The 14069-nt window shown below is 37.4% G+C and overlaps 1 protein-coding gene across 1 annotated transcript; it reads right to left on the reverse strand.

Annotated features, from left to right (window-relative positions):
• Positions 1 to 11638: 11638 nt before the first annotated feature.
• On the reverse strand, positions 11639 to 13673 carry LOC131161468 (probable xyloglucan endotransglucosylase/hydrolase protein 7). Its single transcript, XM_058117253.1, has 4 exons — positions 13065 to 13673; positions 12844 to 12944; positions 12541 to 12737; positions 11639 to 12435 (listed from the first exon to the last, which is right to left on the reverse strand). Exons 1-4 carry the CDS (start codon positions 13258 to 13260, stop codon positions 12045 to 12047), a joined length of 885 nt encoding a protein of 294 aa, XP_057973236.1. The 5' UTR covers positions 13261 to 13673; the 3' UTR covers positions 11639 to 12044.
• Between the last annotated feature and the right edge of the window lie 396 nt (positions 13674 to 14069).

Below are 14069 nucleotides of genomic sequence, written 5' to 3' on the forward strand. Positions count from 1 at the left end.
TTACACTTTGGGACTTATATACTAAGAAGAATCAATTGCCATTGTTTGTAGGCTTGTTTTAAATAATAGGATGTCATGATTAGTGATTGATGGCTCCTCACTAGCATGTTCTACTTGGGCAGACACTAGTACAATATCATCTAAAGGGATAATAGGTGCCTTTATGGCATGGTTGACGAGACGATGGATTACAACAATTGTGTGCTTTGAGACTATTACATATACTAGAGTGATAGTTGAAGGTGTAGAGTTCAAGTGGTTGTATAGTTCTTTCTTCTTTTTTTGTTTTTAGCCTTTTTCTTTATGTGATCCCACCACCTTATAAGTGCTAAGGGAAGAAGTTAATAAACTAGGAAATTAAGTGTGATAAGTAGCAAAAGTTACTTCCAAGATTGGGAGGGGTTCACCAAATATATAAATAGCTTCCTAAAAACTACCAAGATCTTATGCTCAATTCCCAATCCAAAATGGTCGGTTTTAGCTCTAATGTTGGTATTAATTTCTTGAGCAATCAAAAACTAGCATAAAAGAGTAAAAGGGAACTCAGTTTTAAAATGTACTATTATAAGGTAAATTGGGTGTTTAAGTGAAAATTGGGTTATTAGGTAAATTTCTTTTGACGATTGTCATCGTGCTTCTCCTTTAGCTGCTTGAGGGCTTCTTCCTAATGTCCTTCATATAACTCCTTTATCAATGGTCATATGTGATGATGAAGGATGAATAGAAAGAGTGATAGAAATGTATCTCCTTCAATGATTTTTTGTTTGCCATCTATAGGAGTAAGATCAATAAAACTATTGCGCATGGCTTTAGAGCAAATGGTGTGTTTATGGGTGGGGTTTCCTAGAAATCTTCGACTTAATCTCTTTTAGTTGGTTCCACTTTATATAACTCAATTGAATAACTCATGAAAGGAGCTAGGTAGATTCTTCTTGATGCAGCTCTTCTATTACGATTTTAAAAGAATACTTGTTTTATGCTAAGTTGGGTGAGGGAGTGGGGATCACACACGCATTATACATTGGTATGGTTGAATAGAAGTAAGAGAGCCGCAACAAGCACATTACATTCTAAAAGCCGACAAATTAAGGGTACTCCTAATTAATAGCCAATTATTTAAAAATTAAAAGCTAGCATTCCACTTTTTGAATATCTTTACAACCAGTCCTATTTTAAATGCATCAAGGAAAGTTGCTTGCTTAATCGTACATTTATTGAAGGTTAAAACATAAAGAAGTGGCATTAATTGAAAAAATATGAACTAGCATGCACAAATATTAGTATTGTAAACCTCAACCCCACATGTCATCTTTTGCTCTGAATTATGCCTTGGTTGTGGATGAATGTTTTGATCATTATGTTCATCAACACATCCAAATCTTCATAATGCAAGGACCTGGGGTTGTTTAAAGCTAGGAGGAAAAAGGAAATGAAGTTTATAATTCGATGCTCTAAAGGGAATGACTTTGACTAATTGTCCCTTATGGTAGAGAACTTGGGAGTACAATAGATGAGGGGTGGTAGTGTAGAAGAGAATATATTCTCAACATTCAGAGTAGATCAAGCATATTCTCAAAGATTCTATCAAAAATCAATAGGGCACACCAAGCCTTATTACCCAAATGTGCAAAAACTTAGGACCACGCACTAGCTTTGCTTGCTTGACTAAAGAGGTGGCAGCTTTCATATATGCCTTCGCCAACTTAATAGATAGAGTGCTTAAAAAAAAGTTGCGTGAATAGTTTAGAAGGAAGGCTTTGTGCATGTCCTAAGTAACCATAAAACTAGCCTCACCCATGTGCGTTTTTGTGAAGGCAAAGTATGACAAATTCCTTATGTCAAAGGAAGGGAACTTGGCTACTATGAGATAGCCTCATGTAACTGAAAACTAAATAATATAACCAAGTTGAATTGGCTAAGGGGGTAATGGGATTGAATTTTATAAGGAATACATTAGCACTCATTGCCCAAAAGATATTCATTATGGTAAGGAGCGAGAGATTTGGTGAGAGCTCTACCCTTGAATATTGAGGTATAGTGTAGATGTTCTATTCCTTCCAAAGATCCTCGAATGTAGCTAATATTCCCTTAGAAATTTTGTTGACCTCATAGATTATAATCGGTTTTGATAATAACAAATACTTAAGTATTTGATGGCTATCTAGTTTATGTGCAGGCATATATTAGCAGATCAAATTGATGGCACATGAAGTAAAGTCTAAAGACCCTGAAGATATTCTTTTGTTGTATTTTAATTCAGCTTTTATTCGGGTCTGTAATAATTAAAACTCAAAGGACTGTAATAATCAATGCATTACATGCATGATGGGGTAGATAAGCTCAAAGGACTTAGATTGACCTTAGGACCCTCATATTTGCATAAAAATATGCCCTATCATTTTAATATTAATCATCATATGTATAGGGACAATATTATAAATAAAATTGGACCGAAATACCCTTGAAGGGCATGTTCGGTCGACCGAACTATAATGCATAGGGACCTTTGGTCGACCGAACTTCCTCCAAGTCAACATTTTGACCCTTTGGTCGACCAACCAAAAATATAAGGCAATGCCCTGGTCGACCGAACCCCCATGTGGAAAATCTCAATGCCACCGTCGACTGACCAATATAGTTCATTTTCATGTTGGTCGACCGAAGCTCGTACAGTGTGGTCAACCGAACCCAATACGGTCGACCGAATTGTGGAGGTTCAAGAATCGCCTTATGAATGGCCAAACGAACACTTAGTTCAAATTTTCCCTGGTCGACCAAACTTAGTACTTCGGTCAACCGAACTCTCAAGATGGTCAATTGGGCCTCTTGGGTTGTCCGAAATTTACTAAAGTTAAAACACTGTTAAATATTATTAATCTCACTTAAACTTTTACAAAAATGACATCTATGTCCTAAACGGTTATAATTTTGGTGAAATCTATATATACCCCCTTATTTGCAAAAATTAGAACTTGATTAGTAATCTTAATTAGAAAATACTCTCTGAATTTCAAAAATCCCTACACTCATTTTCAAGCTCCCTATACACATTCTTACTCATTTCTATTGCCAAAAATCATTTAGTAAGAGTGTTATTGTGACTTTCTTATTAAGCTTGGGCTCTTTCTTGTTCTTGTTGATTGAGATAAATTTTATTAGAGAGCAAACTTCAAGTTTTTCTAGAAAACTTTGTTAGTAAGTCTTCCGTAGGAAAACTTCTTTGAACTTGTGAGTTTTGCATCTTTATTGCAATACTCAAAGAGTTCGTACTGCGTTTTGTTTGTGAAATATTATTTTGCAAACCGATTTCAAATATCTACTGTGATTTATTTTGAGAAAAATATTTATTAAAAATATTTAAAGTGTGCTTGAAATCTTTGTTGCTGTATTGTGATTGATTCCATTATCTTGACACAAAAATTCTCATATATGCACTATCACGTATTGATTGTTATTTTTGCATCTTATTAAGAGTAGATATTAAAATTACATTGAGTTTATCATATCTTATCATTCGGTAGTGTGCTGATTATATTGGTACAAAATTTGTTTAATTGAGAAGCATATAGTTTGTACGTAAATTTATTGAGAAATTTGTTGTATTTCAGGCGTGGCCTGAGGGGGCAGTAATCCAGTCCGGGAAAGATTGTTTGTAAAGGTTGAGGTCATCCCTGTGCTAATTGACCTGGTTGTTTTAGGTGTCGCTCCACCCATTAAGTGAGCCTATAGTGTAATCCTTGTGCTTGTTAGCCAAGGCGAGGACGTAGGCAATTTTCCGAACCTTGATAACATTTTTGGTGTCGTCTCCAGTTACTGCTTTATTGTGCATGCTTAGTTAAATCAATTGTACAATTTAATTTTTCTTGATTATTTATATTGATTTGTTTTATATGCACTAAATTGACCTTAGGCTTATGTAATACTGTTGTAAGTGGATTGACTTAGGGAACAAATTTTTTAAAATACCAATTCACCCCCCCCCCCCTTTTTGGGATTACAGTAAAGCTAACAAATCTTGTACACTACTACATAATATTTTATGGTCCCTTAAAGTTCTTCATGGATAGATTTGATTCATATGGTTAGTGGGATCTCTTTTTGGTTGTGTGGAATAAGCTTCTCAAACATGCTTAGAGCAAGACCATTGATGCCTAACCAAGTATGGAACTATCGTTAAGAGGGGGGCAAAAAAAAGAAGAAGAAAATTATCCTTGGTTTAGTAGGTTTTCATCCCACTTTTAAGTTGATAGGTCAAATACATCATCCACTAACCCCATATACTTTTGGGGAGCGGGCATGGATTATGACCTAGCTTTTGGTAGGTGAATTTCCATCTCTATCTTTTTCATTATCTCGTTGGCCACTGGAATGAAATGCTAGTTCACTCTTTTAACCATTGTATATGGTTCATTTTTTATGGGGATAGGCATGTGCTACCCCTTCCTTTTGCAGATGTTCTGACATGTGGACGACCTCCAGATAATTACATTCTTCTCCGACATGATGACCACCTTTCGTTCGTCGACATGGTGACACGTGGACAACCCCCGGATGTCCACAATGCTTGCTAGCCATTGAAGGAACTCATGGAGATACTTGAAGAATTTTCAGAATAAAGAAGTCCGATACTTGAAGACTTTTCAGAATAAAGAAGCTCAAGTTGTGATTTTTGCAATTTCGAGCTCAAGACCCTTGTGGGCCCCTCACTGACCTATTGGGCCCCACACGGCTACTCTAGGCCCCATATAGCTTGGGCCTCCCTTTTGCCTATATTTTATTTAATTAATTGCATTATGAGTTGTTAGGTATTTATTTTATGAGAGGATTGAGAGATTAATAAGTTTTAATTGTGAACATTAAAGTGAGTCATCCCCCATGCCTGTGTGGGAACATTTAGGTCATTTTATTATTAGGTCGTTATTTCCCCTATATATATATTCTATTGTAAACGCTGGAAGAAGCAGCCAAGTATTATTATTGAATGAAAAAGGTTCTTCCTTTGTGAAGCACTTGAAGCTTTGTTCCGATCCTTGCGATTGAGTGGTGAGAGGCTACGATGTTCTCCTCAGAGATCAATTGGTGTGAGATCGACAACCTATCCAACTTCTATCTATCACAATCCATCCATCACATCTACACCATCTCAGATCATCTCACATCATCCGCACACGACGAACAACGAGCAACAACCTTTACACTGGTTCACTGTGATCTTGACGGATTCCTTGGTGTGATTCATATTCGTTGATCATTGGTTAGTTATTCATAAGATCCACAAGGTAAAACTCATCCCTACCCATCCATAACTTTGTTTACCATCTTTGTTTAAGATCTCATAAGCCCCCGTTTCGCAAAACCCCATAAAAATCTCATTTTTAAGCCGACCCTTCGCTGCACAGTCGCCTAACAGTGTCCGTCTTCCGACTTGATGTGCAATTTTTACTGTCAAAACCTTCCCAACTTCAAAAGCCTTAAACAAAAAAATTGTGCGAAACTGGCTTAGCTTTCTTTTGACACCAAGATCATAGAGAAAGTTATGTCTCAAATACCGAAAGATGTTCGCGGCTGAAAATTCATTAGCTACTCTCGGGATTCCCCAAATTTCTCAGTTTAAACATATATTTGAATGTCAACCATGGCAATATGATTGTGGTAGCTTAGAATTATCTTCTTGAATGATTGAAGAGCATGTTCATGGCATATAACTTGATTATCTTGTGAAAGAACCACCTATGACTGAATTTGAATCTAATTATATACCTTTTTAAAATCCTTGGACTACATGTTTGTTTATGTTGGTTGATTAAATTCTGATTTTAAAATGTTTATCATGTATGCGTTATTTGAGGGTTTAACACAAGTACGACTAGGCCACCCTACCCTGCCCTACATCATCTGAGCATACCAACTAGGGTATACCATCTCGTCCGCACCATCTTGGTATTAAAGCCTAGGTTAGAGCCTAGGTTAGAATAGGCTGAACCCTCAAACCTCATCATCCTTTGGTTGAATTGACCTCCCCAAGTTGCTGTTGTGAGAAGTCGCCCTTGTTGTTATGATTTAATGGGTACTAGAGCTGGTAACTGTTACCTAGGTCATAGGATTTTTTATGAAAGAGAACTTCCTATGCCTCCTAGAGAAAGACCTCCCCTCCTTCCACAAAGGCGAGTGAATCGTCAAGATGATCTTGCTAGGAGACCATCACATCATGAGCCCTATGTCCAACATTGGGATAATGGGGACTATGACGTTGATGACCTTCATGTTAGGAGTCCTTACCGTAGGGACTGTTGTGATCCTTACAAGGATGTAATGAGGATAGAAGCCCCCACCTATGATGGGCAAATGGATCCTAAAGTCTTCCAAGATTGGTTGAGTGGGATGAATGCCTATTTGGATTGGTGTAAGATGACTGACCCTCATCGGGTTATGTTTGCAAAAATGAAATTAATGGGGCAAGTCAAACTCCATTGGATAAATGTTAAGAGGCAAGAAGCGAGGTTAAACCATAGACCCATTGAGCATTGGGATCTAATGAAGGATAGAATAAGGGAGAAGTATGCACCCCTTAGATATAGAGAGCACCTTATAGATCAATTTTACAACTTGCGTCAAGGTAGCATGACTGTTGCAGAATATATAAATCAATTCGATAAGCTGACTGTAAGATGTGGTGTCTATGAGACTAATAGTCAACAAACCTCCTGATTCTACCTAGGATTAAAGCCTAAATTGAGGAGAAAACTATTCCCACATCACATTGAATCCCTTGACGAGACCTATAGTTTAGCTTATGAATTTGAGCAAATGACTAAAGGGTCCATGGGAAAATGGTTTGATACATCTTCCAATGAATCATACTCTCACAAGATTCAGAGTTATGATAACTCCCGACCAATGCAAAATAGTCTTGTCACCGCTCGAGAAAGCAATTCCCCAGTCCAACAATCTATGGACAAAGGACAAGAACCCATGAACTTAGCGCTTGAAAGGGAAGATGGCGAGAAAGATAATACGAGAAGAAAGAAGCTAGTGGTGAATCCTTGAACACCATAAATAAAAAGCTGTGTGAGCAGGAGAGTCAAGATACCAAGGTAGTATCGGTGGATGTTCCTAAGGAGACTGAAATACCCCTTCCTGAGAAAGAAACACCCTTAGAAGTATCATACATACCTTTTGAGTTTGATAATGTCATTCATGAACCACCCAGTGAGCTACCTCCTGTGGGAAAGATTTCGTATGTCACAGACCTTGTTTCTTATTCACCTTTGCCTCATTTATCACCTCATAGTGTGAACCGGATAGAAAATAAGGAGTTGAATATACAAGTGAAAGAATTGAAGGAACTTGACTTTGTTTATAAGAATTTAGTTCCACTTACCTGCCCTACTATCCCTAATCCCAAGAAAGCTAAAACTTTGATCACATACATCAATCGTAGGGTGACCAAAAAAATTGACATCAAGAATAAGTTTCCAAAAATCATTGTTTCTGATAGAGATGTGAAGCACATAAGTTACTTCTTGAAATCCTGGAGGACCGTGTTTGGGCACCAAACTTAAATGTCCTAGTGCTTATCACCTAAAAACCAATTGGCAAGTTGAAGTAGTGAATAGGAAGCCTATAGATCTTATTCCACTACCACTTAAGTCTAGAGTGAGTGAGCCGACCAATGCCTTTGCAAAACACATACATGAGCTACACTCTGAAAGTAGAATAAAGATCAATCTGAACAATGAACATTATAAATCTATTGCTGATATTCATTGTAGGTAACAAGAATTTTCAGAGGGTAATATGGTCATGATCTGTATTCGTCCCAAACAAATTCCGGTAGGAAAGGTAAGAAAGTTATATGTTAAGAAAATGGGTCCTTTCAAGAGTTTAAAGGAAATCAATTCTAATGCTTATCTGATTGATATTCCCATTGAACCTGACATTTGTAATGTATTTAATGTTGAAAACTTAACCCCATTTCTTATAGCATCTACTTTCATAGAGCCTTCTATTTCAAACCCTGCAGGTAATCTCACTCCGTTCTCTATTCATCATGCACCCGAACCACAAAAATTGCCTTTACCACCATCACCACCAATATCCAAGAACCATGACGACATTGAGGAAATCTTGGATGACAAAACCATGATCACACGAACTGGATCCTATAAAAAATTATGGGTCAAGTGGAGAGATAAGCCAATTTTAGATCGCAACTCGATTTTGAAGGAAGATTTAATTTGTCTCAACCTGGAATGTTACTCCCAACACTTCGTCTTTAATTCTTCGGAGAAGAATTCTTTTAGGCCCGAAAGAGATGATGGGGATAGGCATGAGTTACCCATTCCTTTTGCAAATGTTCTTACAAGTGGACGACCTCCAGATATCTACGTACTTCATCAACATGATGACCACCTTTCGTTCGCCGACATGGTGACACTTGGACAACCCCCGGATGTCCACAATACTTGCTAGCCATTGAAGGAACTCATGGAGATACTTGAAGAATTTCAAAATAAAGAATTCTGATACTTGAAGACTTTTTAGAATGAAGAAACCCGAGTTGTGATTTTTGTAATTTCAAGCTCAAGACCTTTATGGGCCCCATACAGACCTATTGGGCCCCACACAGCTACTCTAGGCCCCACATAGTTTGGGCCTCCCTTTTGACTTTATTTTATTTAATTAATTGCATTATGAGTTGTTAGGTATTTATTTTATGAGGATTGAGTGATTAATAAGTTTTAATTGTGAACATTAAAGTGAGTCATCCTCCATGCCTATATGGGGACGTTTAGGTCATTTTATTATTAGGTCTTTTTTTTCCATATATATATTCTATTGTAAACGCTGGAAGAAGTAGTCAAGTTTGATTATTGAATGAAAAGAAAGGTTCTTCTTTTGAGAAAGCTTTGACCTTTTGTTCTGATCCTTGCAATTGAGTGACGAGAGGCTACGACGTTCTCCTCGGAAATCAGTTGGTGTGAGAACAACAACCTATCCAACATCTATCTATCACAATCCATCCATCACATCTACACCATCTCAGATCATCTCACACCATTCGCACATGACGAACAAGAAGCAACAACCTTTGCACCGGTTTATCGTGATCTTGACGGATTTCTTGGTTTGATTCACGTTCGTGATCATTGATAAGTTATTCAGAGGATCCAGACAGTAAAACTCATCCCAACCCATCTATAACTTTTTTTACCATCTTTGTTTAAGATCCCATAAGCCCTCGTTTCGCAAAACCCCATAAAAATCCCATTTTAAAGCTGACCCTTCGCTGCACAGTCGCCTAACAATGTCCGTCTTCCGACTTGATGTGCGATTTTCACTATCAAAATCTTACCATCTTCAAAAACCTTAAACACAAAAGTTATGTAAAATTTGCTTAGCTTTCTTTTGACACCAAGATCACATTATTCGAAGTTCTGTAGCGAAAATTATGCTCCAAATACCGAAAGGTATTTATGGCTGAAAATCTATTAGCTACTCTCAGGATTCCCCAAATTTCTCAATTTAAACATATATTTGAATGTTTACCATGGGAATATGATTGTGGTAGCTTAGAATTATTTTCTTGAATGATTGAAGAGCATGTTCATGGCATATAACTTGATTATCTTGTGAAAGAACCACCTGAGACTGAATTTGAATCTAATTATATATCTTTTTTAAATCCTTGGACCGCATGATAAAACATGATTTATTTTGTTTATGTTGGTTGATTAAATTCTGATTTTAAAGTATTTATCATGTGTGTGTTGATTTAGGGTTGAACACAAGTAGGACTAGGTCACTCTCTCCCGCCCTACATCATCTGAGCATAAACAACTAAGGTGTACCATCTTGTTCTGCACCAATTTGTGTAAACAAAATTAAAAAGAAACATGACGAGAGAATGGATAAAAGGGGGAATTTTTGAGAAAGCTACAAACAATAAAAGAAGAACTTGAAAAAACATGGAGGAGATGTTGCCCATCAATGGACCTTGGATTTTTTAAAAGGCATTGTCACTTGTGCACCCTTTGCATGCAAAAAATAAAGATGTGGCAATAATTTATGACTATTTTTTTTATTAAATTGTAAAAACAATAAGATGTAGGGTGCATCGTTGATATACAAAGTTTCCAGCAATTGCTTATAAGCAAGAGACATTGCTTAAAGGAAAAAGAAGGTTGAATTAACCCAATTTACTCAATAACTAAGATAATCAAGTTAACTTTAAAAAAAAAAATTTTGTGTTGATTTGTCAATAAAACCATTGAAAAACAATAAAAAGTTTGACCAAAAGTCAATTCCACTAGGACAATATTACCAAAGATACAACTGAAAATTGATAAAGGGCCTCTTCAAGTTACAAGGCTCCCCGCTTTGTGAGGATAATAGGTGGGTCGTAACGGTATACGCACTCTTACCCCTACTTTTATGTAAAGAGGTTGTTTCATTGGACTCAAACTAATATCCAATCAATCACAAAGGAGTAATCTTACCGTTAATCCAAGGCCAACCTCACAAATAAGAATTGATATTAATTATAAATATTATTATATCTTATTTTAGTCTTATTTTTATTTCAACAGATCCTTCTGGCAAAGCTAAAATTGATTTATTTTTTTGAAGTGTCATCACCTTTGTAAGCATGGTAGTTGAGAAATTGTAAATTCATTTTATCAAATTCACTTTAGCCAGGATTAGTCCCAATAGATTTCTATTTCTTGCAAAGTGGGAAGCAATGTGATGAGGTACATAGTACAGCTACAATAATGTAGCCCTTATCACAGAAACAGATGGTTGACCTCTGTGCTATTGCCGACACATGTCCCACTCCATTAATTTGCCCTGCTACAAATTTCTTCCTTGCTGTTTGGCCCAAACAGTTTGGACTGGTTGCTATACTAATTTTTGTTTTAATTTTGTGTTATGCCAAAAATTTAAACTTAAATTTATATAAATTTAGATAAAACTGGGCGTGTAGATATATTATATCGAGCCGGAACATAGAGTTTAAATTTAGATTAGTCTAGATTTGTATAAAATTAAATATAATTTTATGTTATTCTTTGCTTTTTTATGTTTCATTACTAAGTGAAAGTGAGGAAGAAGGTGAAATATATAGTAAACTAATGAAAAAATATGAATTTTTCCTGTTATTATTAATTTTAATTTATATTAAAATGAATTTTTATAAATTTCTTTTGTATTTCTTTTTTACAAATTAAATATTCAATCCACACAGAATCTTTTAAAAAAAAATATTTACTGTTAGATGAACGAGATTCAAATCTTGCAAGTCTTGTCGCCAAAAACTAACATTCTTTTTTCTTTTTCAAAAACAGGCCAAGTAGAAGGCTAAAATCCAAATAAATGAAAACGAAACAAACTTAACAATTTAGGAAAACTAATTCAGCACCTTAGACTTGTTCCGAGTGCATATTAATGGGCCTACTAAGATTTATATTATTGGGATCGAAATCAAGTTATACCATTCACCTTTATGAGTTGAAGTGCTAATTAACAATACCTCTTATAATTGATATATTCTAAAATTTTTTTTTTCTCAAATAGAAATTAAGAAAAAAGGATGCATGATGAATAATACGAATATGGTAATTTCTATCAACGCGTAATGTAATTTAAGCCCACGCACATATCATTGGAATATAGGTTTTACAAGGAGATTAATTTATTGGCACCATCATATTATACAATACAGAGTTTAATATATCCACACACACACATATATTGCAGTAGTTTAATTTGCTACAAATTGACTACTTATTGACATTGACGTTGCTCTGAAAGGATCATCCCCCAAGCTTCCATTTCATCCACATACGAACACACAACCTCTTTATTACCCCAACCCACCACCACACTCTCCTTAATTGGCCTCCCTACCTCTCTCCCAGTTTCATTTCTCTATGCATAGTGCTACGTACCTTCGATTTTAAGTATGTAAATTTCCACAACGTGCATGCCCGCCCATTCAACCGATAGATGTGTAGGTGTATGCATGTATGTTTGTCTATGCGACGCTAGATGCCCGCCCCACACTCTGGAGGGAGAACAGAGTACCGTGATCTGTCGACACAGTAGTCGTAGGTCAAGTGGTTCATGCGAACCCAGCGGTACCGTCGGGCCTCGACGGCGTTTAGTGCCTGGAATGCCGCCCCCTCCCACCAGTTGCGGGAGTTGGAGGAGCAGGCAGCGGGTCCCGGGACCGAGCACCCCTCGATGTCGAAGTCCTTGTAGTAGGCAAGGAAAGGGGCCTTGCTCCAGTCGATCTTCTCGAGCCCGCCTCGTGTCGCCCAGTCGTCGGCCTCCCACAGGGTGGAGTACACTCCCATGGGTTGCATCTTTGGGTATGGGACTCCCCTTGCCTCGTTGTTCTTGTAAACTCTGATGGGCACTTCGTCTACATAAAAACTGTGCAATACTTGTATTAATGTTACACATCATGCCGGTCAATTTTAAATGAATAGACAGCATAAAAAAAAATCAAGTGATAAATTTTGTTGTTAAATGACTTACACGACATGGTGATGGTTCCAGAGGATAGAGTAAACGTGGAAATCAGCGGCCGGGTCGAACCAGAGGTTGACCCTCTGCTCCCGGTCGCCTTTGCCGTGGGCGTAGACGTTGGTCTGCACCGTGTAAGGCTGGCCGGTCCGGTTCCCCAAGAACTCGAAGTCCAGCTCGTCCCGTATCGCATCAGTGTTCGAATTCATCTGTGCATACATGATTTAAACGGTTAAATTAAGAAAAACCAGATATATAGAGTTGATGATTAAGTAGTACTGGAAAAGATGATGATGATGATGACGATGAACGGACATAGAATGCGGTGACTGTGCCGGCGGAGTCGCCGGGGATGAGCTTGATCTTCATGCTGACACGGCCAAACAGGTACTGGTTCTTGGAAGCAAACCCGCATCCTGTAGATTGAAATATTTTTATATACATGTAGACGTAGTCAAACTCTTAACACAATTTTTTTTTTTTTTTTAAAGAGAAGTCTATATGGAATTAAAGGACCCCACGAGTTGAGGGGTGACCTGAATTTTGGTCGAGGACGAGTTGAATGGCCCTGCCGCCATCGATTTGCCTGATATGGGAGTCGGACCAGGTGACCCGGAAGTCCTGAAGGAATGTGGCTGGTCGCCCCAAGACGCAGAGACAGCCTGCTGCGAACACACAGCAATAAAACAAACAGAGAGCCATGTTGGGCCTCAAAGGGGGAAGCAGGGCCATGGGGGCTGCGTGTGCAGATCGAGCTAGCTACCAAGCAGTTTGTGTTAAATACTTTTATGTGAGAATTAGAATGGATGATTTAGGGGAATGGGAATGCGAATGAGTGAGAGGGGGTTTATATACAGAGTGGGGTGTGGGGAAAGGGAGGGGGCCGACTGCTGCTAGCTGCTTCTGTATTCCAAATTAATGGAAAGTGCCACCACTGCTTGCGCTTTCATACAGCTATTGCCAAGCCGTCGTCTCGGCCCCTCCCCTCCCTTCCCTTCCCTCTCTTCACTTTTGTTTTTCTTGCGTGAATTAGTCTCTCTCTCAGGGAGTGTGTGTGTGTGTGTGTTTACTGCTGCGTACAATATTTATGACTAGGTATGAAGGGAAAGTGCCTTAACTATGAAGTGTAGTTGGAGGGTGTGAGGAATTGAATATGTAAATGTAAATCCATCCTTGTTTTGGTTTGGTTTGGGCATGGCATCCCTAAAAAGATAATGGTAAATGGGGAAGGTCGTGGGAAATGCATAATGATTTTAGTTGACGTGATATTGCTTAGGCCTTACATAGATAGATAGATAAGGCCAAAGTGCACATTATTTTCATGTTGTAATATATATATATATATATATATATATATATATATATAACCCTAAGGTATTATAAAATTGATTAGGTACCCTTTGGAATAATTTGTAATTAAAAGTAATTTCTCAATATAAAATTACTTTTTCTAATAATTTAAGTGATATATGATATATCACATTTTAATGCATTTGTGTTGCTATTGTTATTATTTTGTTTGTAAGGAAAATAATGCTCTA

This window comes from Malania oleifera, chromosome 1, assembly GCF_029873635.1.
Source record: "Malania oleifera isolate guangnan ecotype guangnan chromosome 1, ASM2987363v1, whole genome shotgun sequence".
In the NCBI taxonomy this organism is placed as follows: Eukaryota; Viridiplantae; Streptophyta; class Magnoliopsida; order Santalales; family Ximeniaceae; genus Malania; species Malania oleifera.